This window comes from Leptopilina boulardi, unplaced genomic scaffold (genome assembly GCF_019393585.1).
Source record: "Leptopilina boulardi isolate dan_hultmark-lab unplaced genomic scaffold, ZJU_Lbou_2.1 LbouV2_72, whole genome shotgun sequence".
NCBI classification, from domain to species: Eukaryota; Metazoa; Arthropoda; class Insecta; order Hymenoptera; family Figitidae; genus Leptopilina; species Leptopilina boulardi.
This window is the reverse complement of record NW_026138019.1, coordinates 686,858-712,156: the sequence shown is the minus strand read 5'-3', so window position 1 is coordinate 712,156 and position 25,299 is coordinate 686,858. Positions and strand designations below refer to the sequence as shown.

The 25,299-nt window shown below is 24.4% G+C and overlaps 7 protein-coding genes across 8 annotated transcripts in view; 3 read left to right on the top strand and 4 right to left on the bottom strand.

Moving 5' to 3' along the window:
• Positions 1 to 188: 188 nt before the first annotated feature.
• Positions 189 to 25,299, top strand: part of LOC127290592 (RUN and FYVE domain-containing protein 2) — a 79,827-nt gene continuing 54,716 nt past the window's right edge. The window contains exons 1-2 of the mRNA XM_051319281.1: positions 189 to 532; positions 844 to 884. Coding sequence (XP_051175238.1) covers positions 508 to 532; positions 844 to 884 — 66 coding nt within the window. The 5' untranslated portion in view covers positions 189 to 507. The remainder of the gene's footprint in view (positions 533 to 843; positions 885 to 25,299) is intronic.
• Positions 1,360 to 3,791, bottom strand: LOC127290599 (uncharacterized). The gene is made up of 4 exons (XM_051319293.1): positions 3,364 to 3,791; positions 2,770 to 3,213; positions 2,394 to 2,586; positions 1,360 to 2,175 (listed from the first exon to the last, which is right to left on the bottom strand). The coding sequence occupies exons 1-4, from the start codon at positions 3,559 to 3,561 to the stop codon at positions 2,012 to 2,014; spliced, it is 999 nt and encodes a 332-aa protein (XP_051175250.1). The 5' UTR covers positions 3,562 to 3,791; the 3' UTR covers positions 1,360 to 2,011.
• On the bottom strand, positions 4,241 to 5,901 carry LOC127290604 (protein takeout-like). Its single transcript, XM_051319298.1, has 6 exons — positions 5,723 to 5,901; positions 5,295 to 5,387; positions 5,083 to 5,233; positions 4,864 to 4,997; positions 4,606 to 4,755; positions 4,241 to 4,516 (listed from the first exon to the last, which is right to left on the bottom strand). Exons 1-6 carry the CDS (start codon positions 5,784 to 5,786, stop codon positions 4,365 to 4,367), a joined length of 744 nt encoding a protein of 247 aa, XP_051175255.1. The 5' UTR covers positions 5,787 to 5,901; the 3' UTR covers positions 4,241 to 4,364.
• Positions 8,534 to 11,792, bottom strand: LOC127290597 (uncharacterized). The gene is made up of 2 exons (XM_051319291.1): positions 11,476 to 11,792; positions 8,534 to 10,770 (listed from the first exon to the last, which is right to left on the bottom strand). The coding sequence occupies exon 2, from the start codon at positions 10,614 to 10,616 to the stop codon at positions 9,402 to 9,404; it is 1,215 nt and encodes a 404-aa protein (XP_051175248.1). The 5' UTR covers positions 10,617 to 10,770; positions 11,476 to 11,792; the 3' UTR covers positions 8,534 to 9,401.
• Positions 12,070 to 18,622, top strand: LOC127290593 (zinc finger protein with KRAB and SCAN domains 5-like). Its single transcript, XM_051319286.1, has 4 exons — positions 12,070 to 12,552; positions 12,691 to 12,921; positions 13,002 to 13,520; positions 13,589 to 18,622. Exons 1-4 carry the CDS (start codon positions 12,379 to 12,381, stop codon positions 14,102 to 14,104), a joined length of 1,440 nt encoding a protein of 479 aa, XP_051175243.1. The 5' UTR covers positions 12,070 to 12,378; the 3' UTR covers positions 14,105 to 18,622.
• Positions 18,614 to 21,725, bottom strand: LOC127290596 (uncharacterized). Of its 2 annotated transcripts, XM_051319289.1 has the most exons (8): positions 21,665 to 21,725; positions 21,338 to 21,425; positions 20,570 to 20,784; positions 20,321 to 20,462; positions 20,122 to 20,261; positions 19,838 to 20,041; positions 19,468 to 19,753; positions 18,614 to 18,997 (listed from the first exon to the last, which is right to left on the bottom strand). In XM_051319289.1, exons 2-8 carry the CDS (start codon positions 21,350 to 21,352, stop codon positions 18,701 to 18,703), a joined length of 1,299 nt encoding a protein of 432 aa, XP_051175246.1. In that variant the 5' UTR covers positions 21,353 to 21,425; positions 21,665 to 21,725; the 3' UTR covers positions 18,614 to 18,700. The 2 variants fall into 2 exon arrangements, with proteins under 2 accessions (XP_051175246.1, XP_051175245.1); XM_051319288.1 differs by lacking the exons at positions 21,338 to 21,425; positions 21,665 to 21,725 and adding an exon at positions 20,958 to 20,992.
• LOC127290595 (trans-Golgi network integral membrane protein 2-like) lies at positions 21,423 to 25,100 on the top strand. Its single transcript, XM_051319287.1, has 4 exons — positions 21,423 to 22,735; positions 22,815 to 22,844; positions 22,950 to 23,113; positions 23,213 to 25,100. The coding sequence occupies exons 1-4, from the start codon at positions 21,652 to 21,654 to the stop codon at positions 23,360 to 23,362; spliced, it is 1,428 nt and encodes a 475-aa protein (XP_051175244.1). The 5' UTR covers positions 21,423 to 21,651; the 3' UTR covers positions 23,363 to 25,100.

The window sequence follows — 25,299 nt, the reverse complement described above, 5'->3', positions numbered from 1 at the left end:
AATATTTTTCAATATTTCTTAAAATTGAAATATTAAATAAAAATTTTAAACTGCTTTTGCGCATGCTCATTCTGAATTTCCTGCAAAGTGAAACCATGGCGCATGCGCAAAAATTTGTTCAGATTTTAACCGCCAATTCGTTGTAAAATTCTCCAGTTCGTTAACCTTTACGGAAAATTGTCTTTGTGAGTGTTTTATTTTTTTGTTTGTTGTTTATCGTGTGTGTTTATTAAATATATAAATTCAGTTTAGAATATTTAGATTTATTTGTGTTTCTTCAATTATGGTTATATGTAAAATCAGTGTCATATAAAAAGTGTAGAATTGTGGAAAAAGTGCCTTTTCAATAAACAAACACAACCTCAAAAGATAGAATAAAAATTTAGAAAAAAGTGTCAATAACCTTGCTAATAAGCTGTTAATTATATATATTTTTCTACAATAGTGCTAATTGTGTTCAAAATTTGGATTATTAAGAGTCTCATAAATTATCAAAAATTTGGCTGAATGGAAAATTCATCAGAATCTGGATGTAAGTAAAATTTTCTATCATTTAGATTTCCCACAAAAATATTCGCTTGCAACACTTATACCTATATTAGAAATTAATTTCGTTAGACAATTTTGTGAAATTTTCAATATATAAAATTATTATTATAATAATAACAGAATATTTTTTTAAAACTTAATGAATTAAAATTTTTAATTCATCAAGAAAAGAATTAATATTTTTATAAAATATAAAAATTAAATGCTTTGTAATGAATTGAAATTAATAAAATTCTATTTTTTGTCATTTGATAAAAACTGAACAGAATTAAATTAACAATTTTATGTTTTCAGGTTCCACTTCGAAAACCAGAGCTACAGGTACATCCAGATTGGTGAGTCAGTTTTTTTTACACTTTCTTATTTTTCATTCTATAGCAGAATTTTATTTTCGAATCTTCATCAGAGAAGCAAAATGTAATTTATATTCTTATCTGACTTTTAAATAGTATTCGTTTTTTGCAATTTAACTAATGAAGAATTTACATATTTTAATATATTCTTCATTTAAATTTTCTTGGTAGCAATTTTTGTATACCATTTGAGACTAATTTAATTTTTTTTAGCAAGAATTTATAAAGTTTTCGCTTTTGTCCCTCCTACTTGAAAAATAATTTACCACTTGTCCGTGTCAGAAAAATGGTCAAATGCGGGTAACTTTTGTTTATTTTGAATTGTATCTCATGCGTATATACAGTGGGTGGAAATGTTTGCAAAATATCTGATTATATATCTAAGATATTTGCACATTTTGATAATTTAAAATGAAATCGTTTTTAAAAATCAAAAAGGACTATAAAAATAAAAGCATTTTTATTTTTTAAAAAAGAAATTCCTTTTTTTTATTTTTAATGAATTAAATATTACATTTTTTTTAACGAAAATATATTTTATGAAGTCTATTTAAGTCTTAACATTGGTTAATAGAAGAACATCAGTAGCAATAGTAGTACAATGACAATTGTAAGAAGACTTTGAGTTACAATATTTTTTTTTTCAAGAAAATAATTGAACATTTAGGCTTAAACGTATTGTGTTTACATTCAACATCCAAGTTGAATCTAGATATATTATTGTTTCATTATTTTGTACTTTCGTTTAAATCACACTATATTGTTATCAAAAATTTTAATACTCCTTTAATGAACAGGCTTTTTAATCTTATAGAATATTTAATATATAATTAACATTAATTAATTGAATAATTTTTAATGCTAATTAATATATTTAATATATTGTTATTGACTTATTAAATCTCACTCTTTGAAACAATAACTCTTAACGATACTTCTTAACATTAGAAAATATCACACATTTAAATGAATATATTCAATATATTCAAATATCATTAGTAAAGGAAGTCAAGTAAACAATTGAATACTTCACGCTTAATATCTAATAATTATCACTTCATTTATAAAATCTATGTAAAAAAGTAGTTTCATCTTAATTGCGTTTACATTTATTTGTAAGAAGTGACTTCGTTACCATTAGCAGCCACTCTTTTTTGATAACACAAAAATTTTTTGTCCTTTTCTGTATTATTGAAAACTGAGACCTGAATAGCAACCCAATCTGTTACAAAGCCCTTTGGTGCTCCTACAGCAATAAAATTGACACTGTCACCTGTAAAGAAAATAATTAAATTTGCAATTTTTTTAATTACAAAGAAACTTTTTTTTCGTAATTTTAAGAGTCCAATGTATCTTCGGTCGGTATTTAAAATTAAACCGAAAGAATCACGGCTTTAAAACACTGATGATGTAGAATTTTACTTTTCCAACCGATTTAAACTATTAACCAAGCTCTCTGATAAATCAGTAATTTAAAAACTTTTCACTCACCCTCAACAAAAATCTGATTTAAATCGACGTTAGCTAAGCACACTTTAAATAGGAATGCATTTTTTCGATGAAATAATACTGTTTGAAATTGATTAAGTCTGAATTGTCCAAGAATAATTCCCAAGTCTTCGTTGAAAATATTCATTACAGTCCCAGTCCCAAAGAAAAACACAGTTCGAGCCTCATTTGTAAACTAGAAATCATTATTTCAAATATTAATTAATTTTTACACAATTGTAGTTTCAATTATTCTCATGTTTTTTTTTTAATTGGGTAGCAATTTGGATAAGGAAATAATTTTTATTTTTTAAATTAAGTAGTAATTGAATTGAAAATTTTTCCCTATTATAAAAAGAAATATTTAAATTATACTTACTCGACTAATACAGTCGTAGATATATGATTTTTGTTGTTGCTTAGGCTTTATATCTGGATGTTTGCCTTTAAAGACAAGGATAGCAAACCAGTTGCATTGGAATTCGTTTTCTTCTGGAATGCATGGAATTGCGTCAAAAAATACAATATCATTTATTTGTAATACTTCATTAAGTGATCTGGACGATGAAAATCTTTTGCCCTCAATGTAAAATTTGCTGGCTAAAAAATAAATCATTGAATTCTTATCTGGATTGTGATCCGTATAAAGTACACCATGTCTTTTATGAACTTCTCGGACACATCCCGACATATTTACAAGGCCTGTTTTTAAATTTAATTGTCGATTAGGTTTTTCTTCGTAGTTCTGACATATCACAATATACCAAATATGTTGTCCATCATTGCTTTCTTGATTATTTAATACATGACAAGAAAATATTACCTGCAAAAGATTAATAAATAAGATCATATTTTAACATAAATAAATGAAAATTAATTTTATGATATTGAAATGGGATGTTACTTGGTAAAATAGCTTAATTTATTGTTACTTAATTAATTACAAAATAAATAATAATTTTTATAAATTTACCCTCGATCCTAGAATAATGTAGTCACTAAGATGTTCATCTTCTGGAACCGGTTTTCCATAATAATAAAATTTCTCCTTCTTTAATAAGGCTTTCTCACATTTATTATTTAAATCAAATTCAATTTCTGCTTTATCAAATCCATTCATATCGGTAACAGTTCCAATTCTATCGAACAAATACTTTTTGTTGTTTTGCATGTTTAGGAAGTAATTTTGAGGTTATAATTACAACTGATTATCTTATGTTTCTATTGAAAACAAATAAGTCTTCTTATAATTAGGACAATTTAAAGTAATTTCCATTAATTGCAACAATGCATAACACAATAATTTATATTTTTATGTAATCCAATAAAGCAATTAACAATTAACTCTATTAAAATGATCAAAACAATTGCAAACAAAAATGCCTTTAGAATGACGTGTTATGATTTTTATAACGTGAAGTTAACACAAAATGGCAAAATCAGGTTCACCAATCGAAAAATTGAGCGCCAAATTTCATTTTTTAAATTTCATTGTATAAAAAATCTTTAAAAAAAAATTATTCTTTGACAAAATGTATTTTAAAAATAATAATTAAATAATTATTTCAACTTTAAAAAATTTAATAATTATAAACAATATTTATTAATTTATGTTTTTCTACATTTTTATTTTTCTCAATAATAATATTATATTGAACTGATAAATTATAGACAATTAATTTAAATAATTTAATTTCTTAATTTTTAATTAATAATAAATATTTACTTGAAATAAGTAATAATTTATTTATTTATCTCAATTTTTTTTCGTATAATTATACCAAAAATAATAATTGATAATGTTTAGAAAAATAAAGGAAATTTTAAAATAAATATTAACAGAATGCATGTAAAATGTATGATTATTTTATTTTCTCACGTGATTTGTTCATTATACTCTCGTTGTATGCATTATTTTACATATAAAAAAAAATCTTTGACTAATTATTAACAGCTTTACAGCTTTAAAAACATTCAATCTGGAAATATAGTTTTGAATGGTATTCGACTAAATAATTCATTTCCTATTTGTTTGAAAACTAAACCAAAACTAGTTTCATATGGTGCTTGAAGTTCTTTAAATAGTATATCTGAATTTTCATCAAGGAATTTTTCCATTGGTGGACCTGAAAAAAAAATTTAATTAATATCCAATATTATTATAATTTTTATATTTAATATAAAAATTTGGAAAGCTTAATATAAATGTTTATACCTAAAACTGGATCTCCGTCGAAAAGATTTTTAAAAATTAAATGAACTTTTTCTGGTATGAACTTGACTTTAAAAGTTTTTATTTTTACATACTCATCTCCATTTTTCATGTATTTTTCGAATTGTAAATTACATTTGGTAATGAGATTCACTGAAATTTCAATAATTTTTTAATTAATTTTGTTAGTAATCTAATTAATATTTATATCATAAAATTACAAAATTAAGTGAATTTAAATTTTACTTTTTTTATACTTACACATAGTAATGTTGGAATTACCGGAACCTCTTATTGGTAATAATAAAACTTTCCCATCAACTTTGTACTTTCCTACAAAATCAACTTGTGGATTATAAGTTTCAATAGAAAGTATAAGTTTGTCCCAGTCAAATCTAAAATATTAAAATTTAGAATATTAATTCTAATATATATTTCATTTTATTATCACATACTTTTTTTTAAAGTAGATATACATACTTGAAACTTCGTTTTTCTAAATCACGAGTTAGACCGTGAACTTCAACATTTTTATAATCTTGTTTAACTGAAACAGATCCACCTGCGTCTCCGATTGAAATACCACTAACTTTAAGTGGATCCAGTGGTAAAACCTTATACTCTTTTAAACCTAGAATAATTTTTTTAAATTTAAATTTTATAATACAATTCAAAAATTTTTCTAATCTCACCTTTTGCTAATTTCCGAACTGCATCAACTGCAGCGTCTCCTAGGCATTCATTCCAATTTGGATCAGATTTTTTGCATACAATGAAGGTTTGAGCTAAACGATAAAAAAAATATTTAACTTTGAAAGTTACAATTTCTTTTTTGAGTATGTAATGTTTTTGTTTGTTTTTTTTAAATAAAAAGAATTAAAATATTTCTATTATTCTCGTTAAATTTAATTATCAATACATTTTTAAAAAAAAGTGAATTTATATAAATCCACTCTTATAGAAAATTATAAATAAAAAAAATTAATATAAATTTGAGAAAACTTGAAAGTATACTGTTTAGAAAATATTAAATTATTGTTAAAAAATTGTCAAAAAAAACTTGGAAGTAAAAGAATTTTTTTTGTTATAAATTTTGAAAAAAAATTTTAAATTTACTTACGTAAATTTGCTGCTGTTGTCGATGCAACAATGATTAAAAATAATCCGACCACAGATGTATTCATATTTGATTATATTTAAAGAAAGTCTTACATATCATGTATAATATTAGTAAATATTTAACAATTTTTGTTATACGCTAAGTTATTCAAAGTTTAAAAATCAACTGATACTTTTGCTCGCTTATCCATAATATATATGAAGGCATATCCCCTCTTAAATGCGCTTAAGGGTAAAACATATATTTCTATATCTATGCGAATTCATTAAAAATCAAGCAATGGTTCCTTTTTATTTACATCTCATATGTGATTCATGTTATGGAAAATTCTCATTCCTTTGGACAGTTAAATTTTTTTTCTTTTATCTAAATTCTTATTAAACCCGAATATTTAATATTCCTATTTTCATTTTTCATTTTTTAAAAAATCATTTCAACATGAGGAAATAATTCAAAACAAAAATGTTTCATGGTATTTTATTTTTAAAAATAATTTGATAGAAAAATTTTTAAAATTGTATACAATATAAATATTTACTTATTTAGAATAGTTTCACTGATGTCATAGGGATTTCAATCTTTTTGTTATTATAAAAGTTTTTTTTTATTAAATTAGAAATAAAACCTGAAGAGCAAACTCAATGGGTTTCTATTGTTGTTATTTTTTATAAGACTGATTTGAATTAATGTGTATAAATTATCACATTATATACGCAAATAATGCAAAAAATATTATAAAAAGAGTTATTGCTTTATTCTATAGCAAAGGTCAAAATTGTGAAATAATGAAGTATTTTATATAGTGAAATTAACTTCAATACATTTTGAAAATCAAGTTTTAAATAAAACAAATAAAAATGATTTTGCGTTTTATCGGAAATGCTTTTGATTTGAATATTTTTTTTAGTTATGTGCAAGCATTTAATTTTTTATTTTTCCTTTTAATAACGGACGATTTATTAAACTGCTATGAGCCATCGGTGCTTTTCTATATATTTTATGACTCAATGACACTTGTCATCAATTATTACAAATTATTTACTAATTACGCGTAACGAAAGCATATATAAATTATTTAATTTAAAAATTTGAAATAAATAAAAATTAAATTTATTTTACAACGGTTTTGTTAACTATATAGTAGTAAAATATTTCAAATAATCGTAATTCATTTCATTTTTTATAAATTTAAAGTTCCTTCACGTATTTTAGCTTTCATAAAGTTTAATATATACACAAAAAAATGAACAACGAAAAAATTTATTATGTTTTTATGTTTGTTTAGTTGACTTGCTTTCCATATCAAGTCTCGTCAGTTTTTTTCAGAAGACTCTTGTCCCAGAATTTTAATAAACTCTAAATTCAAATAAATAAGAAATTTTCATATAAGTACGCTTGAATATAAGCGCATAGTTCAAGGTTGGAAAAACCTAGAATCTTGAAAAAAAAAGTCGAGAGGATTTTTAATTATGTTTATAAAACCTTATTATACTTTATCAAAGCTGTATTTATATGTATGTATAGAATCTAATCAAAATACATAAAAGGAAACAAAAAATTATATTTATTTGTTAATAATAATTACTTTATTTATAAAAAAAAACTATATAGTAAAGCAATAAAACTTTTACAGAATTATTATAAGATAAAGCAATTTTTATGTTAATTATTTTAAATATTTCAAAGGAGTAAAGATCATTTAAAATCCAGTTTCTATATAAAACATTGATTACTACTTAATTGATCAAGAAATCTTATGTTCTCAATATCCGGCAATAAAAGCGCTTAGTATGTATGCAGAAAACAAGAAAAATTAGAGCAAAAAAAAAAACAACACATAAATTCAAGTTTAATAAATTTCTTGATTCCTGAGAACTTTGTTCTTTGATATCAAAAAAAAAAATAATAATAATTTATGTTAGTTACAAGTTAGTGAAACTTAAATAATTGTTTAAAAATATCTGAGCATATTTTAATAATCTAACAAATGCATTTAATAATATCCAGTAGTAAAACCGTTAATATCGATTAATACTTTTATGTTTTGAATGATTTAACATTAAATTAAAATCTTTTGACGTATTATAAGTTGAATGATAAAGTATAGTTATTTTATGATAATTTAAAACTCATTTCAACTCATTTCTTAGCAGTCACAAATGTCAACACTTGTTGATGATGTGAAATTTGGAAAAAAATTTACACCTTTAGAAAAATATATATTTTTAAATTCCGAATGTCGAAAGAATATATAATTTAATTGTGCTTTAGAAAAAAAAACATTGCCTGAAGGAGATTTTCCATTCATGACAAATAGACGTGTAAATAACCTTTATTCATGTTGCTATCCCTCTTTTTGTGACACAATAAGAATGTACAAAAAAACAAATTTTATTCTATTAGAAATGTTTATATCATATAAATGTAATGTGGAAAAAAAAAGAAATTCTATTTGACACACAATCAGGCAATCTATTGCAATTTTAAATAAGCAATAAAAAGTTTTGACTGCATCTTCAAATTTTAGTATTTTACACTACGTTGCTAATTTAAAAACATCATCTGAAATATTGACCTTTCAAGTTTGAGTCAACTTTTCAAGGAAAACATCTTTGGAACATTATTGAGTTCAGTTAGTTTTTTTTCAATATTTATTTTTCAATCTTTCGGAAATGGAACAATTTTTTTATTTTCTAAACAGTTTTCTATTCTATATATTATAGAAGTAAAAAAAATGTGCTATGTAAAAAAAGTAGACTTTTTTTTGATTATTAGAAATATTTGACTTTATTTTTCCTCAATATATAAATATGTATAATTGCGTATATAAAATTTTACAAAATAAGCTTTTAAATTAGAAAAAAAATTTTGTTTTTCTCAAAAAATGACAAAAATTATTATTTTTAAATTATTCAAGAATTTAAAAATGTGAAATATGTAATAGACAAAATGTTTTCAAGGTTCATATATTGTGGTTTTTTAATAATTCATTTAAAAATATAACTTTTTTTTAATTGATAGCGAAATATTTTATCTATTACTTTACATTTTTGAATTCTTGAAATATTTATTCATAATAAATTTATTCATTATGAACAAATACCAATAATTTTATTTATACTTTTACAGCTAATTCAATTTAGTTTTTTTTTATATTTTCTATTTACTAAAGAAAACGTAAATTTTTGGATCTTCTCTACTAATTTCATATTTTACAAGAATTAATAAAAATTTAAATAAAATTATTTTAATTTTGCATCCTGAAAATATATATAAAATCGTTCCTGTAAAATTTTTAAAAATTAGTCGATAAGGACTTTTTATGAATTACGATGAATTTGCCCTTTAATAATTTATTATTTGACTAGAATTCTTTATTAGAAGGAATATTGAACTATTTTTTAACAATTTTAAAATCTTTTAAAAGGAGCCTCTCTTATCCTATTCTATTTATCTAATTTTGTGAAATTTTTTCTTTTGCTAAGGTCATTTATAAAAATTAAATAAAATTAAAAAATTATTTATCATACATAACTATACATTTACAACTACTACATATTCATTATATGTATATATATATTTCTTCAAATTGCCAGAAAATTATGTAAATTACTTTCATTTACTACTGTTAGATAACAATTTACTTTAATGGATAGTACACAAAGATGAATAAATTCATTCAAGATACTCCTTTTTGGAATCTTAATGCCAAACTATTTGAGGGATTTTGAACTTTTAAATTTTTCACATCAATAAGATGACCAGTTAAAGGACAAGTGTGCTTCTTTTTGGTCTTAGTTGCCTGGTTTTTTTCTTGTCTGACAATATAACGAGGAAAATAGTGTATCATTTTATTTTCATTTGTTATGCACGATGGCATAGTGACTACAAGATCCCCTCGATGAACTTTACCAACCGGTTGTGGAAATAATCTTTCATTCAATATATATTTTTCTAAGGAACCCGATGATCCTGATGATAAAAGTGTATGCGTTGAACCATGAGTATCAAAATAATTTTGTTCGCGAAATTTATATAAATTTGTTAATGGATTTTCCATTGGATCATCTATTATTTTATCTTGATTAGTTTTACCTAGAAAATCCTTTGTATGTTTTGAATATTTAGGAATTACATTACATTCTCTAAAGTTGGCGTCATTGTAACATTTTTCATGATACTGACTCTTATTACTTGATTGAGAGGATCGAGCACGACCTTTAGAAGTGATATTACTATTTTTTGTTTTTTGCGATTGCACACTTTCTGAAGTGGATAAAGTTTTTTTTGATGATATTGTTCTTTTCGCTAGTTTTTCTCTTAATGGTTTCTTAGAATTAATTTGAAATTCTTTACTTGTATATGAACAACTTTGTTTTGGACAAGTTGATTTTTTACAAATTTCTATTGAATCGTGAAAATTGGATTCGTTATTTATTTCATTTATAATTTCTGGTTGAATATTTCTACATATCGAGTGAATTGTCTTTGGACAATTTTGAGCTGTGTCACCAGCTGCTGACAATAGATGAGAATCATATTTTGAAGATGGTTGTAATTTTTTATCAAAAAAATTTTGTGTGGATGAAATTTTTTTTTGAAGAAATTCAGATTGCGGAGAGTAGTTTATTTTAGAAACTCTACGTACTGTCTCGCAACTAATGGGAGTTGATAGTTCTGTTGGTTGAATATCGTTACTTTCAACCCATGCCATTGGTCTTAAATCAATAAGACTTTTGCAGTGCTTACATGTTGTTGGCTTAATTTTGGTTCTATTCGATCTTAATTGCATTTTACGAGTTTGACGATTACAGTAACATTCGGTAACTGATTTACGAAATTGTACCTCCTCTCTTTTTTTAGATGACAGTAAAAGTCTTCTTTGCATTGTCATATTTGGTAGAGAGGATGAAACACAAGGAGAATTTCGGGAATAATAATCCTCACACAAAGCACCACCAACGCCACTTGAATCGTTTCTCAATTGCCAAAATTCGGAAATTCTTGTAGCTTGTTGTGGTTGTTGGCTCCAAGTTTTCTTTATTGGTCTGAAATGAGGACATTTTAATGATTATGTAAATTTTATTAATCAAAAATAGAGAAGGAGGAAGAATTGCACAAATTTAATACTATTTAAAATACATTAATCCAAAAAAAAAAAAACAGTTCTCAAGGGCTCCCGATTTTTTTTCAAATTGTTTTTCAGTCTCATGGTTGCTAATTAACTTACAATGTTTCAAAACACAATTTTTTGAACTCTCGATCAACTTTCCTAGAGTTTTCTTCTAATTGAGCCAATAAAGTGCGACTTCTCTTTTGTAATTTAGCAACATGAATTTCGAGAGAAGAGTTGTGACCCTTACTTATACTCCTTTTATGAAATAAATTAAATTATTTATGTTGATTAAATTCATTGCCATTTACTACTTTCTTTAATTTAAAAAAAGAAATCGATTGAAATTGAAAACACAAAAACAAAGAAATATTGTTGTTTAATAATTAAACGATCCCCTTGAGACTTTTTTCAAAACAAATTAACAAAAAATTATTCTCTAAAAATATAAATTTAATGGCATTTTTTAATGCTAAAACTTACATATGTTAAACATTAATGTTTGTATTTTCTAAAGCAACATTTTAATATTAGTAATTTTTAAATAATTTTATAACATAACCTATACATTTTACTAATTATTAATTTAATAACATTAATAATATATATTTTTAGTATTACATTTTAAGAAAAGACTTACATTATTTAAGTGTAAAAAATCCAATTAACCATAAAATTCTAAATTGATGAAATAGTTATTATGTAATTAAATTATGTGGTTTGACTTTGATGAGCGTCGTTCTGTCAAATAAGTAAACAAATCAACATAATGACAGTAAACACAACAAACTTTACGTCAATTAATTTAAGTTTAAAATTTTTATTCTTAAATCTTGCCAAAAACAATTATATATTTGGTAATTTTATAAGGTTTATGAGCTTAACAAATATATCCTTTATTTTTATAAAAATTATTTATATAAATTTTGAGAAAAAAAAGTATTTTTGGAGTAATTGTCCGGCTTTTACTTTATTATGTTGGCATTTCTAGTTGCGGCCATCTTGAAAAAGCGCGCATATATGAAATGCTATATGTATGTATTATTTATATGTTTATTATTTATTATTATTGTATTTTATTTTATTATTGCATAATCAATTCAACAGTGAAAATGGATAATGTTTTTATATTGCTTTCTTATTATTTTTTCATAATAAAGCATTTCACATATAAGCGCGCTTTTTTTTGCCAATGAGTTTGTGGCACAAGCGCATTTGTGTTTAGATACGGTCATTGAAAAGACGCTCAAACGCGGCGTACCTTTTTTTCTAAAGCGCTATGCGGTGTTGATTAATCGGTTATTTAATTTAATTATAAGTACAGTTGATCGCGTACAGTAATTTACTTTGTACGTGATGATAAATCAACATTATTGAAAATGTTGACTGTTATTTTGATTACAATAAGAAACGTCAATGGTTTTAAGTGAAGGTCTTTCTGTGAATGATTGCAGTTTGAGGTTATAAAGATTGGCGTATCTTTTGTTTAAAGTGCAAATGACAAACATCTAATTTAGTGAAGAAAACAGTTTATCTAACAAAAATGAACTTTACCGACGAAACTAATATTCAGGTTTCGTTACCACAATTTTCGGAAATAACATCTCGATCTAATTCAGGTGCATATATTTCGAGTAACGCTGATTTGCAAGCAGCTGCAAATGCTATTTACACAACTGCAACTGCATCAAATCAATCTAAACATCAACAATTACTAGTAAGTATTTTAAATTTTAAATCAGATTTTTTGAAAGAAATTAAATAGTTTTATTATCGGTTATTAATTTCATATGAATATTGTTACTTACGATTAATTGTTTGATTGTCATAATTTAATTTAAAATTGTTCTAAAAGGTAAATTCTTCAAACAAATACCCTGGATCAATTTTAACTTGGCCCGATTCAAATACATTAATTCAACTTTGCGAAAAACAAGGCATTCAATCCATCAATATCCCTAACTATTCTCAAGCAGTCAGTAATAATGCTTCAATTTTAAGCCTTCAATCAAACAGCCTCCCACTAAGAATAATTCCAAATATAACAGAAATAAAAACTGATAATGAGCCTGGAAACTCAAATTCGGTAAAAAAAAAATTTTTATATGATTAATTATATATTTTTATTGTATTTTAAAAAATTGAAAATTAATTTTTTTTATTCAGGCAAACTCTCAAATACAACTTCAACAACAAACAGTAACAATGACGGAGTATCTTCAAAAATTGCAAGCAACAACATTACCACTTGCAACATTACAACAATTAATTAAAATGCAAGCAGAACAGGTGAAAAAGGAGAAAGAAGATGAGCAGAAAATTGAACAAACACAAAGCAGCATTCTTAATATTCCCAGTGTTGCTGGTTTTCGAAATTCTCATTTACAGAATGGAAGTCATTTTATGACTCCCGATCATATGATGATAGCAATAAATCCTAGTGATTTAAATGTTCACATCGAGGGTCATTCAGAAAGTGACAATAGTTCACAAACGGTCATTGTTGATCAACAAATACAAACAGAATCACCGAAGCCTGAAAAAAAGATGAAATTTAGAGCGAAAACTGGCGAGATCAAAATCACAATGGCTATAGACGGTTCAACACTTTACTGTTGTCCAGAATGTAATCTCGCATTTGCCGATAAAAGTGAAATTGAACAACACATTCAAGGCCACATACAAGTAAGTTAATATTTATGACATATTAATTTGTGTAGCAATTAATTAATTTTGTAAACTTTATCTTTTAGGAGAGAAAATATCAATGCAAAGAATGTGGGGCAATGCTTAAAAGAAAAGAACATTTGGATCAGCATATGCGTGGTCATTCGGATGAAAGGCCATTTAAATGTCCAGTTTGTCAAAAAGCATTTAAACGAAATGAACATTTAACGAGGCATTTTGTTATTCATTCAGGAGATAAAAATTTCACCTGCAATGTGTGTCACAAGGCTTTTTCAAGAAAGGATCATTTAAATAAACACGCGCAAACACATTTGGGTATTAAGAGAACTAAAGCGAAGACAAAAGAATTGTTATTCACTGATAGAGATTCTCTTGATAAGATTGCCGACATGTCCAATGCCATTCCTAAACAAGATGTGAATTTTATTTTGAAGGATGGTACTTTTATTAAACAGGAAAATACTTTACTTCAACATATTCAAAATTTTTCGGCACTTAAAGAAGCAAGTATTTTTCAACAGCAAGCCGTCAACATGAATGAAATTTTACCACAAAACACCAGGTATTTAATGCCATCTTAGTTTTAGGAAAATTCTCTTTTTTTAAAGGTTATTTGTCCTGAATCTATAAAAAAAAATTCCTCCATATTTAAAACTTTGTAAATCTTTTTGCAAAGATAAAAAAACTAAAGTGAATCAGAGTTTTTATTCGTGATTATATTTAAAAGAAAACCAGTCATAATTATGTGGTTGATGTTTATAAAAAAAAAGAAGAGTATTTTGAAAGGTCCATTTTAGCCTCTTAAAAATTTAATAAAGATTTCGTTACATCTAAGGTATCATTATAGGAGTAAATATTTTCTAATATTAAAATGAATATTAGAGTGAGAATAAATTATGTGATAGTTGTGGCAAAGTATCCAAAAGATGTGAACCAAATCTTGACTGATGCTGAAGATTTCGAAACGATTATTAATTTCTGTCATGTATAATAAGAAATTTTTTTTTTTTTTTAGTTTAGAAAACATTTTATTTTAAATTTTCTATTAAAAAGAATCGTTTTGAAAGTAATTAACCCTTGAGTGCCCAAGGTTAGGTAAATTGAAATGAGGAATAAAAAAAATAATACGATTAATCCATTATATTTTGCACAAAGTCCCTGATGATTAATTTTTAAAAATTATGGTACTTTGTAATAATTTTTTTAGTAAATGGAAAATATTTAAAAGAACATAAAATTAGTCTTAAAAGTATAAGAAAAAATTATTGGTTCAGTTTGACAAAATTTTTTATTTTTAAATTCTTCCATATTTAAAAATGTAAACTAATCTAAGTGAAATAAATGATTAATTACAATAATCCATAAAGTTTACATTTTTAAATACTTGAATCATTTAAAAATAATAAATTTGGTCAATTTCGACAATAATTTTTTTATACTTTAAAAATTAATTTTTAATTGCATTTTTTTTGCTGGTGAAACGGTTTGAAACAGAATGTCCGAAGTATTAAACTATTTTTATAAAATTAAATCTAGATAAAGATTAAAATATAGATAAGTAAATAAAAAAGGAAAAAATATAAATGAAGAAAAGTCATATTTATAATTATTAACAAAACAGTCCATTAATTATAAATGGAATCATTTAATTATAATCAGGTTTTTCTTTTGATATTATTAAAATGAATGCATCGGTTCTCGTCACTGTCTTAGTTACTGGAAATTTTGTTAAAAATTCCAGAAGTACTTTAAAAAAAAAATTGAATATATTTTTCAATTATAAAGAATTATTTTTATGTAAATAATATATGGAATAAAAATTATTTCAATATATTGCTTTAAATTTTTAAATTACTAAATGTGACGATAACTGAAGCTAAGATGCTGATCAGTTGAACAAAGAATCAGAACAAAAGTTAGGTGATAAAAATTTGCTACATCAACTAAAATATTTGCTAGAATTTCTAAAAAAGTTAGCTGTGATAGATAAAAAAAAAATACTAATTTTATTCCCACAGCAAATTTATTCGCTGTTTTTTTTTGTAAACAAATTTTATCGTGGCAGCTAAAAGTTTGCTGCCATAGAAAATTTTTTCTATGCGTGTAATATTTGATTAAAACAAAAGAGATTTTTCTCGAGTGTAAAATTTTTTCATTGGGCACTAAAGGGTTAGTAGTCTCCGGTGAATCTTGTATAAATTTGTAGAATTTATTCTTTATGAATGAATATTGGGTAAATGCCTTATACCCGCTTTAAATTAATAATATTATAATGTAATGATTACACCACTGGCTGTGAGCAGCTAAACAATAGATCGCTCTACTGCTTGCTCTTCGTTATTCTTTTACGTAATAACGCAAATCGTCTATTTTATAATTTTAATTATGTAACATTAATTAGATAAAAATTTAAGATGCGTATATGAATATTGTACTATATTGAACATTATGGGAAGAGAACAAATTGAAAGATATTATTAATTCATAATGTATGATATAGAAATAAATTCTTATGCGATTTTTTTTTTTTTGGTAATAATTAACGAAATGCATTCTTATAGACAGTGGCGTAACAACTAAGTAAAAAATTTAAAGACTAATACCCAGAAAAAAAAATATATTTTCCCATAAAGCACATGATATTTCCTAAATATTTCTTGAATATTTCATTTAAAGATTTGAAATATTTCAATGCGAATTTCTTGAAATATTGCTAAAAAAAAAACAACGCATAGTTTTTCTCTCTTTTCTTTTATGAAAAGAGAGATTCGCGATGGCAGCACTAATATAAAGAAATTTTCTCTAAATCAAATGAAATTTTTTTTAATTAAATAAATATTATAATTTTATTTCATTAAATAAAATATGCTTTAAAGAAAATTTTTTTATATCAAATCAAAGAAATAATTTTATAATAAAAAAGAATATTTAATTTATAATTTTAGGGATTTAATAACCCTATGAACGGCAGTTGATGCGCCACTGAATTTATTTTTTTAATACTAATGAAAATTTAATTTTGTTGAATTTTGTAAGAATTTTGCTAAACAAAATGCGAAAGTTTTGTTTCTGCTTTTTTTCATTTACAATTAGTGCGCAACGAATTTCCAGATGTAGCCACTTTTTTAAACAATTAAAAAAGAGACAGTTTTTTTTCAACAGAATCTAGTCTATACGCGGTTACACGATTATAAGATTAAAGTGTGTGGTTGATCCTAAATATTTAGGATCTTTATTCCTTGCTCGTGATTAGTAAATTTTTAATGAAATTTCTTTTCCTCTAGGCGTACTTATAAATAATTTAGCGTATATATATTATATAGTTTATCTTTTAAGATTTGTGAACCAATTTGGTATAAATTTATAAAGTAGACATATTCTATAAGTTTTCTACGTTTTTAAAATTATTGTTTATATTATTATTATTATTATTACTATTATTATTATAGTCCGTCAGTTGATCGAGACGAATGTGCAAAGAAGAGTCACATAATGCTAACTGACTGCCAGTAATCGTTACCATAAAAGATAATTTAATGAGATTAATCATGTAAATAAGAACATGATGTAATGAACTTTGTTACGCAATTTTTAATTTTAATATTTTCGGATGATGTTAAAGTTTACAACGTTTATAATCAACGATTTTTAAAAGAAATATTTTTTTTGAATGAAAAATTGTATGAATTTTCATCTCAAAGATATTTCTTTGCAATATTTATTAGTCAACAAATTATAAAAAAGCATTTTATAATTTTCTATTTTAAAAAATAATTTGTTTTCTAATCGTTGATTATAAAAGTTAGACTTCAGCATCGTAATTTTCGGTCATTTTAATTTTACAGTTTTTAATAATTTTAATTCAGTTGTTTTTTTTTCATGTTGGTGATATAGCATTTTTATTTGTATAATTTCTAGAAATGTTCCAAATTAAGCTAAAAGCTATTAAAATATTTGCAAAAAAAGAAAGTTCATTAGAATAGTCACAGCAACTAATATAAAAAGATATAAATAATTTGTATATAATGAAGTTTACAATCTGGAAATTAGTTTCTAATAATTTATTGACTTAGGAGATATCCGTTTCTTTAAAGTGAAATATTGTACAAACCCGTAAGGCTGAACATTAACAATTGACATAATATATTTTGTCAATTGATTAATCATATCACGTAATTACGTCATACGTGTCCACGTGTATAAATAAATGTCAACTGTGCGATATTTAATGCTTTTCTTGGTTCTTAAATGCAATTTTATATGTATTCACAAATACATCATTTTTAATTGGTACTTTAGATTTTTTCAGTCATTAAAAATTAAATTGATCTCAGTAAATTAAGGTTATTTTTTTTTTATTTTATCATATATAAAATTTATTATTTTAAGTTTAAATTATAAGTCCTAAATTTTTGTTTAGTGATCTTTAAATTATAATTTCAGATATGATCTTTAAATTACACGTCTTCTGCATTCTGATAATTATGATTGATTATTATATTGAATTCGATTGTGATTAACGAATTAAATATCGTTTGTACTTTAATTATATCTATTATTTTTTCAAAAAACTTGTGGCATTTAATAATCAGGAAGGACATTATGTAACATTTAACTTTAAAAAAAAATCAGTTGCGCAGTTTTACATTATTGTGAATTTACAATGAATGTGCGTATAGAAAAAGAATAATAACACATGACATTTGTCATTATAAATGACAGAATTAAGACACGACGCATTTAAATTATAATAGAACCAAAGACTTTGCATTATGTAAACGCCAGTATTGAGTCTCTTCCTTCGATTCTATTATAGAATTTTCTTTGTCGAATAATTGTTCGCTATAAGCCATTATATTTTTAATCATAGCGTTTTGTACGTCCTTTATATTTTCTATAGATTTAAGAAGTTTAAAACTACTCCTCCGATAAATATAATTTGGGTATATATAATGTGCATTTATTGAACGATGTATTTTATCTGATAAAAAAGATCGTTATTGCGTATAGCACTAAAAAAAAAAAATTAAGTGACAAATAAGTGACGTGTATTTTTCAAACTGAGATATTTTTGAATAAAAGAAGAGTAGTAAAATAGAATGAAACTTTTTATTTTCTATTTAAATTATTGTTTTAATTTTTATCAATAAGTTACATTAATTAATTAGTATTATATTTTATCCTAAAATTACTTCTACACTTTTGTCATCGTCAGCAATAATTAATTTATAATCCTTGTAATGAAACAAATTTGTTTTTCTTAAATTCCACCATGCTTTATAACCCATTTCATAGAATGGTGGGAGGGGATTAAATCCACCCGCTTCTGCTAAACTATTATTAAATGACCATTGTTGTGTTGCGAGTGAGTGGGCATGATTTTTTTTCTCTGTCTTCAATTTTGAATCCTCCATCATTTCTTCTTTTGTCGGCAAAGTTAACTCTCCTTTAAGATAAGCTAAATAATACTTTGCCTGAAATTAAATTAAATATGTTTTAAATTTCTTATTAGAAACATTTTGTAATTGAAACATTTAAGAAATAATTATCTAAACCTCATTAAAATACCTAAACTTTTAATTATAGTATACAAGGTGATCATTAAGTCTCATACTCCCTAACAATATTTTTTTTATTTATTTTCGTTTTCAAAAAAAAAATTTTTTTTAGTGAGTCTGAAAGTTAATGTTTCCCTGTTACGTCGGTGAAGTTTACAACGTTTATGATCAACGATTCAAAAAAAAAATATTTTCCACTCAAAAAATAGTAACTAATTTTTTGCCTACAAATTTTTTTTCAAATAATTGTTGATCAAGAAATGTTGCAACAAATTTTTTAAATCAAAAATATTAATAATTTGCATAGGAAAATATTTTTTCTTCTCAATCGTTGATAATAAACGTTGTAAACCTCACCGACGTGTTTATATTATAATAATTGTTACCTTCATGTGAAACATTGGGAATGGTACGACTTTAGTGTTCATACCCAGAAAACACATTGTTGGATAATTAATATTAATCATATGTTTATACAATGGATAAACATAATTATTATCAACGGTAATTCCGCAACTTTCGTCCAAAAAGGGAAATGTTATTAAATATCCGGTACAGTAAATAATTGCGTCAACTTGTACAGAATTTCCATTGATAAAATATATTTTATTTTTTTCTATTCTACTGATTTCCATAACCTGAATTAATTGAGAAGGCAATATACTGACTATCCTAAAATATAATTAAGAAAACGTTTTAAAAAAAATCCAATGAATAAATTGACAGAATAAATTTTAAATGAAATTTTAACACTACCTTTCCCCATAATGACTTAAATAGACTTGATTAGCATGTGCACATAATTCTATACCAATATCAATACCAGATGATGATGCACCAAGAATCACTATTGATTTATTTGTAAAATCTTCGGGTTTTCTATAAGAATGACTGTGTAAAATTGTACCAGGAAATGTTTCTATTCCAGGTATTTCTGGTATATTTGGTTGAAAATATTGTCTGAAAATTTTAACAATATAATTTTGTTGAAAATAGCAATTGGCAAATTTGATTCAAAATGAATGCTATTTTAAATTTACCCAGTACAGACGATAATTCCATCAAATACTTCATGAGAAATTTGTTTTGTTTTTAAATTTTTAATTTGCACTTTCCAAACTATTATTTTCGAATCATTTTCCTTAATTTCTGGTTTCACATTTTCCACCAGTGTATTAAACTGAAATATTTAAATTCATCAATTTAAAAATAATTTGTGACCAAAAATTTTTTTCTCACCTGAATATATTGACAAAGTTGAAAATGTTCAGAATAATTTTTCAAATAAGACAAAATTTGTTCATGTGTTACTGTACTGGATTTGTCCCCCTTCATTTTTCGATAATCAGGAAAATTCATTATCTCACATGGTAAATTGGTTCTTCAAAATTTACAAGAAAATTATATGAATTATATTTTTATAAATTCTATATAAATAGACTTTTAATTTATGATTAATGTTTAATATATTTTCTTTTTGATAAATACCTGAGATCTCTATACATACTGGAGTGAATTGGCAAACCATTTGAATCTAATCCTGTTTTTTCATTATAGACCCAGGTGCCTCCAATTTTTTCCGTTTTTTCAAAAACCACTAAATCAAAATAATTCAAATTTTCCGCAAAATTTCGAAGAGCACACAATCCAGCAGCTCCTCCGCCAATTATACAAATTCTCATTTTTTTCTGTAGATTCATTATCTGTGAAAACAAAAGAAAAATTTACTTTGCCTTTCAGTATTTTCATTACAAACATTCATTTATATAATGTTCCTTTTAACAAATTGTTTTCTATATATTTCTATTTTTATCTTATCGTTGAAAAATGAAAACCACAAAAAGATATAATATACTTGCGCTTTGACTGCACTTACAACCAGATTTAATGTTTGCGGTATGTTCATATCTATACAAGTGATAATGTCTATTAATTTTCCTACATTTTATATTTATATATTTCCCCTCCATTTTTTACTTAATTTTAAAATATAATTGGTATTTTTTTACTTCTTATTAATTAAAAGGATAACTAATTAAAAAATAAGTTTATTAAATTAGTACATTTCTATTAGAAATGATTTTTTATTACTATTATATTAAACTTTTTTTTTTAATAAAGCGAAAAATATATATTTAAAATCTAAAAAATTATTTATCAATTTAATTATAAAAAAAAAATTAAAATAAATTTTGATCTTTTAAATTCTCCCGCCGGTGACTAGATCATGTAGATCCCTACATGACTGACAGTTACCAGTTTGCATGACATGTTGTCATCAAGTTTTCGGGTTTTCCGTAAAAGATGCCGGAAAGTTGTTGAACTTGTTGAAGGTCAATTTAACCTAAAAGAAATAAATAATTATAAACGTGATACAGTGTTAAATATTTAATTTAAAAAAAGACTTATTTTCCCAATATTGGAAATGTCATTTTACGTGCGAATGAAGAAAATCATTTTTTGATTTGCAGTTGAAAAACTTTATTATTAGTGGTGGTAATGTGTATATAAATTAACATTATTAAAGTTTGTACACGATAAACTATTTTAGTTTAAAAAAAAGCAACAATATGAAGAACTTACAGTATTTCTTGTTGTCACTGATCATAAATTTATTTATATTTTCTGATGTTACATCTCTTCCCACTAATTTGACAGAAACGTCAAAAGGATTTAAAGTACCATGTCCGACTGTTGAATTTTTTCGTGATTCTATCTATACAAAATCATGTTTCCAAGAATCTGAATCACTTTTGTGCACAGCACTCTACGATTTAGGTTTAAAATGGTGTACAAAAAGTTCACAGCACATAAGTTTACCTGAGTTTACAAATGCAATAGAATTCGATAAATTTGTATCCAAATATGATAATGTGACTTATGTCAACAACTTTTGTAGAGTACCAAAAAAGATTACTGATGAAAAAAGTAAAATGAAACTACAATTATTTTACAATGATTCAGTCACATGTGCACAAAATTGTTTAAATTTTGCAATGAAAAATAAAGAACCATTGAAATTATGTTCCGCATTAACTTCACTCGAGGCAGAAATGAATTTATCTGATGAAAAAAGTGCTAAATTTAAATCAGTAAATGTAGAAACAAAACCTGAAGAATTAAACAAACCCGATGCCAAGGTAGAGAAAATTGTTGAAAAGGAGGGGAAAGATAAAAAACAAGTGTCAAGTGTTAGTGAAATAAAAGAATCAACCTTGAAAGACACATCTAAATCTGTAAATAATGTAGCTACAAAAGATGAAAATAAATCTCAAAATCCCAAGCAACAAAAGGAAAAATCGTCAAAAAAAGAAGAAGAAGAAGTTCCCGGGCAAAAAGAACCATTAGAAACTGACACGAAAAATGAACAAAATAAAAAAGATGATAAACTTCCTAATCTCAAAGACAATCCTGATTCAAAGAAAATTCCGATGCAAAATGTTCAGGAGAATCCTGAAAGTACAGGAAATAAACCAGATGCAGAGATTCCAAATGAAAATCACAAGTCTGAAACCGATGGGACTAAAACTGATAAAACAGAATCAGGAAAAAAGGGAAAAACAGTTTCAAATAATGATGAGATTAATTCCAGCACTATTTCAGAACACACCGACGATGCTGCTTTTTCTGATGATGTCGAAGCTCCGCCTTATAGTAAGTGTAATTTTTATTTTTCTAAATCTCATACAATAAACGAATTTTATTAATAAAAAAATTTTCTTTGATTTTTCAGAGAAAGATGATCAACATGATGATATTTTAAGTAAATATTCATTTTCCATTTCACTGAATATTCATGTTATAATTTTGCAAACAAAAATTTTGTTCTACAATTGAGTCCATTAATTAAACATTTTTCTTTTTCTAGATGCAGGTTCCCAAAATCAAGTACCAGATTTAATTAATGAGAATAAAGTAATTTCAAACTATCGTGGAAAGAAAGCAAATGAAGAGTCTCACCTTTTTTCCTATTTTGTAGCATTTTCATTGCTCTTTGTATGTTGTTATATTGGTTATCTCAACAAAAAAAAGGTAAGTGAAAAATAATTTTTCATGATGGAAAATTTTAAATTTTCAAAGTGAAAAGATTTTCGTCTTGAGAAATAATTCGTACTTTTTTTTCTTTTTTAGATTTTGGCGATTTTATTGGAAGGAAGAAGATCACGAAATGGACGTGGTAGACGTCGACCAAGTACAGCAAATTACAGAAAATTAGATTGCAATCTAGAGGAAGCTGTAACGTCTCAGTGTAACTCGAATGCCACGAATGTTATATATTGAAAAAGAAAAATTTTAATTGATGAAAGTTAAAAGGTTTTGATCGAATTTTAAGGAAATCTATTTTTCAATACGATTTCAGTTTGTAAATAATCGTTTTGTGATAGTACGACTGAAAGTCCTGATTTATCATTTATGAGTGATAGTTTTCTACTAAACACATGACTATTAAAGAAATTTTATTACTTTTGATTTAATCTGTAATACATCGTTTTTCTACCAACTTTAGTGTACTAAAGATCAAAAGCAATAAAATTTCAAACACATATAAATATAAGAAGTTTAAACTATAGTAATGCTTTCATATAATGTGCTAACTAAAATATATATAAATGGATAAAACACCACGAAAGGCAAGTTATGTTTAATTAAGAAAAGATAAAAGCTAATTTATAAAAAATGTTGAAAAATAAAATATTTTTTTAATTTAAAAAAAATTTGACAATAATTAACAGAATTAAAATTAATTTTCATAATTATTATTTAATAAATTACAAGTTAAGTTTTCCTTTGGATAAAGTGTTAAATTAATAATATGGACATTATTAACTAAAAAAAAAAAAAACATATCAGGTTTTATAAAACAAAAAGATTTTCTGAACATTATCCAGTTTTTTTCAATTATATTAAATTAATATAAATAAAAAAAAGTTTCTTTTCGGATTTAATAAAGGCTTTAAAATGAATTAAAAATTAATATTTGCCTTTCATATAAAAAAAAAAATTTTTGTACAATATTCAGAATGTAAATTTATATAAAAAAAAAAGATAAAAATACCGTCCGACTTAAAAATATAATATTAACATAAAAAAAATTACACAATTAAAAGTTGTGCTAATCATAATAAGCGAAATTTTTTTTCTCATTATCAGTGTTTTAAATATTATATATTTTTGTTTTATTACTTTTCTATAAACTAGATTATAGAAAATGCACTTTTCCTGATGAATTATTTATATATTTTTTACCTTTTTAAATAAAAGTATAATTTAAAATTATAAATATAAGTTAAATATATTTTTTACAAAATTAAAAGTTTCTTTATTTTTAAGAAGAATCATACTTACGACAACTAAAATCTAATTAAAAAAAGTACAATAAAATTTAATGACCGTGTACATACATTATATATTGAATTTAATAATGAGACACATTAATAATTGCAAAATATGTTAAATTAAGATTGTACAGTGTTGTAACCATAAATTATAATTTTTAAAATACGATGTCCAATGGAATCTAAACTATTTTTTTGTGCCGCTCTATGTTAATTGAAGAAAAATCGTATAATTATATAAAACTTAACTATATATTAATTATAACTATACTTAAACGATGTAACTCTCATGTGTTACATATATAGGCTGCATTGCGTCGAAATAGAACTAAGTTCACACTTGTAAATTTGCGCAAACTTAACGTGTTAATTATAATTATACATTCTAATAGGCTAAAAATGCTTATTTTCTAGTCGACAAAATGATTCTTTTTACAATAATATATAATAGTTTCTGATTACTAAAGAAAAAACGTGCCAATGGTATTTCGTTATACGTTTGTAAGATTTTACTATCGTAAAACGTGAAAATGACAACTAGAAAATATGAATTATGGCTTTTTGTAGTTTATAGAAGTTTAGTGGCACAATGTATTATTTTTTTTTTATTTAAATTTAAAAACACCATTGTAATCATATTCTTATTATTATTCAATAAAATAAATAATTTACTTGATTGATTATTTTTACCAATTTTTCTATTTGGCTTTTAACCATTTATTTACCAGTTTAAATTTAATTTTTTGAAAATATTTTAAGCTTTTACAAGTTTGATAAAATATCGTATATACAAGCATAATTACATTATATGAAAGTTCATCAAGATCACTAATGCATATCCTCCTCTATTGGAAAGCAATATCATTATAAAGGGATATAATG

Excerpts from the sequence above, each read along its gene's own strand:
- LOC127290599 (XM_051319293.1), bottom strand. The coding sequence starts at position 3,561 with ATGCAAAACAACAAAAAGTATTTGTTCGATAGAATTGGAACTGTTACC. Across the intron at positions 3,214-3,363 it reads ACATTATTCTAGGATCGAGG|GTAATATTTTCTTGTCATGT; the intron begins GTAAATTTATAA and ends AATCTTTTGCAG. Across the intron at positions 2,176-2,393 it reads AAATCAGATTTTTGTTGAGG|GTGACAGTGTCAATTTTATT; the intron begins GTGAGTGAAAAG and ends TTTTCTTTACAG.
- LOC127290604 (XM_051319298.1), bottom strand. The coding sequence starts at position 5,786 with ATGAATACATCTGTGGTCGGATTATTTTTAATCATTGTTGCATCGACA. Across the intron at positions 5,234-5,294 it reads AGTTCGGAAATTAGCAAAAG|GTTTAAAAGAGTATAAGGTT; the intron begins GTGAGATTAGAA and ends AAATTATTCTAG. Across the intron at positions 4,998-5,082 it reads TTAGAAAAACGAAGTTTCAA|ATTTGACTGGGACAAACTTA; the intron begins GTATGTATATCT and ends TTAATATTTTAG.
- LOC127290597 (XM_051319291.1), bottom strand. The coding sequence starts at position 10,616 with ATGACAATGCAAAGAAGACTTTTACTGTCATCTAAAAAAAGAGAGGAG.
- LOC127290593 (XM_051319286.1), top strand. The coding sequence starts at position 12,379 with ATGAACTTTACCGACGAAACTAATATTCAGGTTTCGTTACCACAATTT. Across the intron at positions 12,553-12,690 it reads CTAAACATCAACAATTACTA|GTAAATTCTTCAAACAAATA; the intron begins GTAAGTATTTTA and ends TTGTTCTAAAAG. Across the intron at positions 13,521-13,588 it reads ACATTCAAGGCCACATACAA|GAGAGAAAATATCAATGCAA; the intron begins GTAAGTTAATAT and ends TTTATCTTTTAG.
- LOC127290596 (XM_051319288.1), bottom strand. The coding sequence starts at position 20,987 with ATGAACATACCGCAAACATTAAATCTGGTT. Across the intron at positions 20,785-20,957 it reads CGCAAACATTAAATCTGGTT|ATAATGAATCTACAGAAAAA; the intron begins GTAAGTGCAGTC and ends TTGTTTTCACAG. Across the intron at positions 20,042-20,121 it reads GGAATTATCGTCTGTACTGG|ACAATATTTTCAACCAAATA; the intron begins GTAAATTTAAAA and ends TAAAATTTTCAG.
- LOC127290595 (XM_051319287.1), top strand. The coding sequence starts at position 21,652 with ATGAAGAACTTACAGTATTTCTTGTTGTCACTGATCATAAATTTATTT. Across the intron at positions 22,845-22,949 it reads TCAACATGATGATATTTTAA|ATGCAGGTTCCCAAAATCAA; the intron begins GTAAATATTCAT and ends TTCTTTTTCTAG. Across the intron at positions 23,114-23,212 it reads GTTATCTCAACAAAAAAAAG|ATTTTGGCGATTTTATTGGA; the intron begins GTAAGTGAAAAA and ends TTTCTTTTTTAG.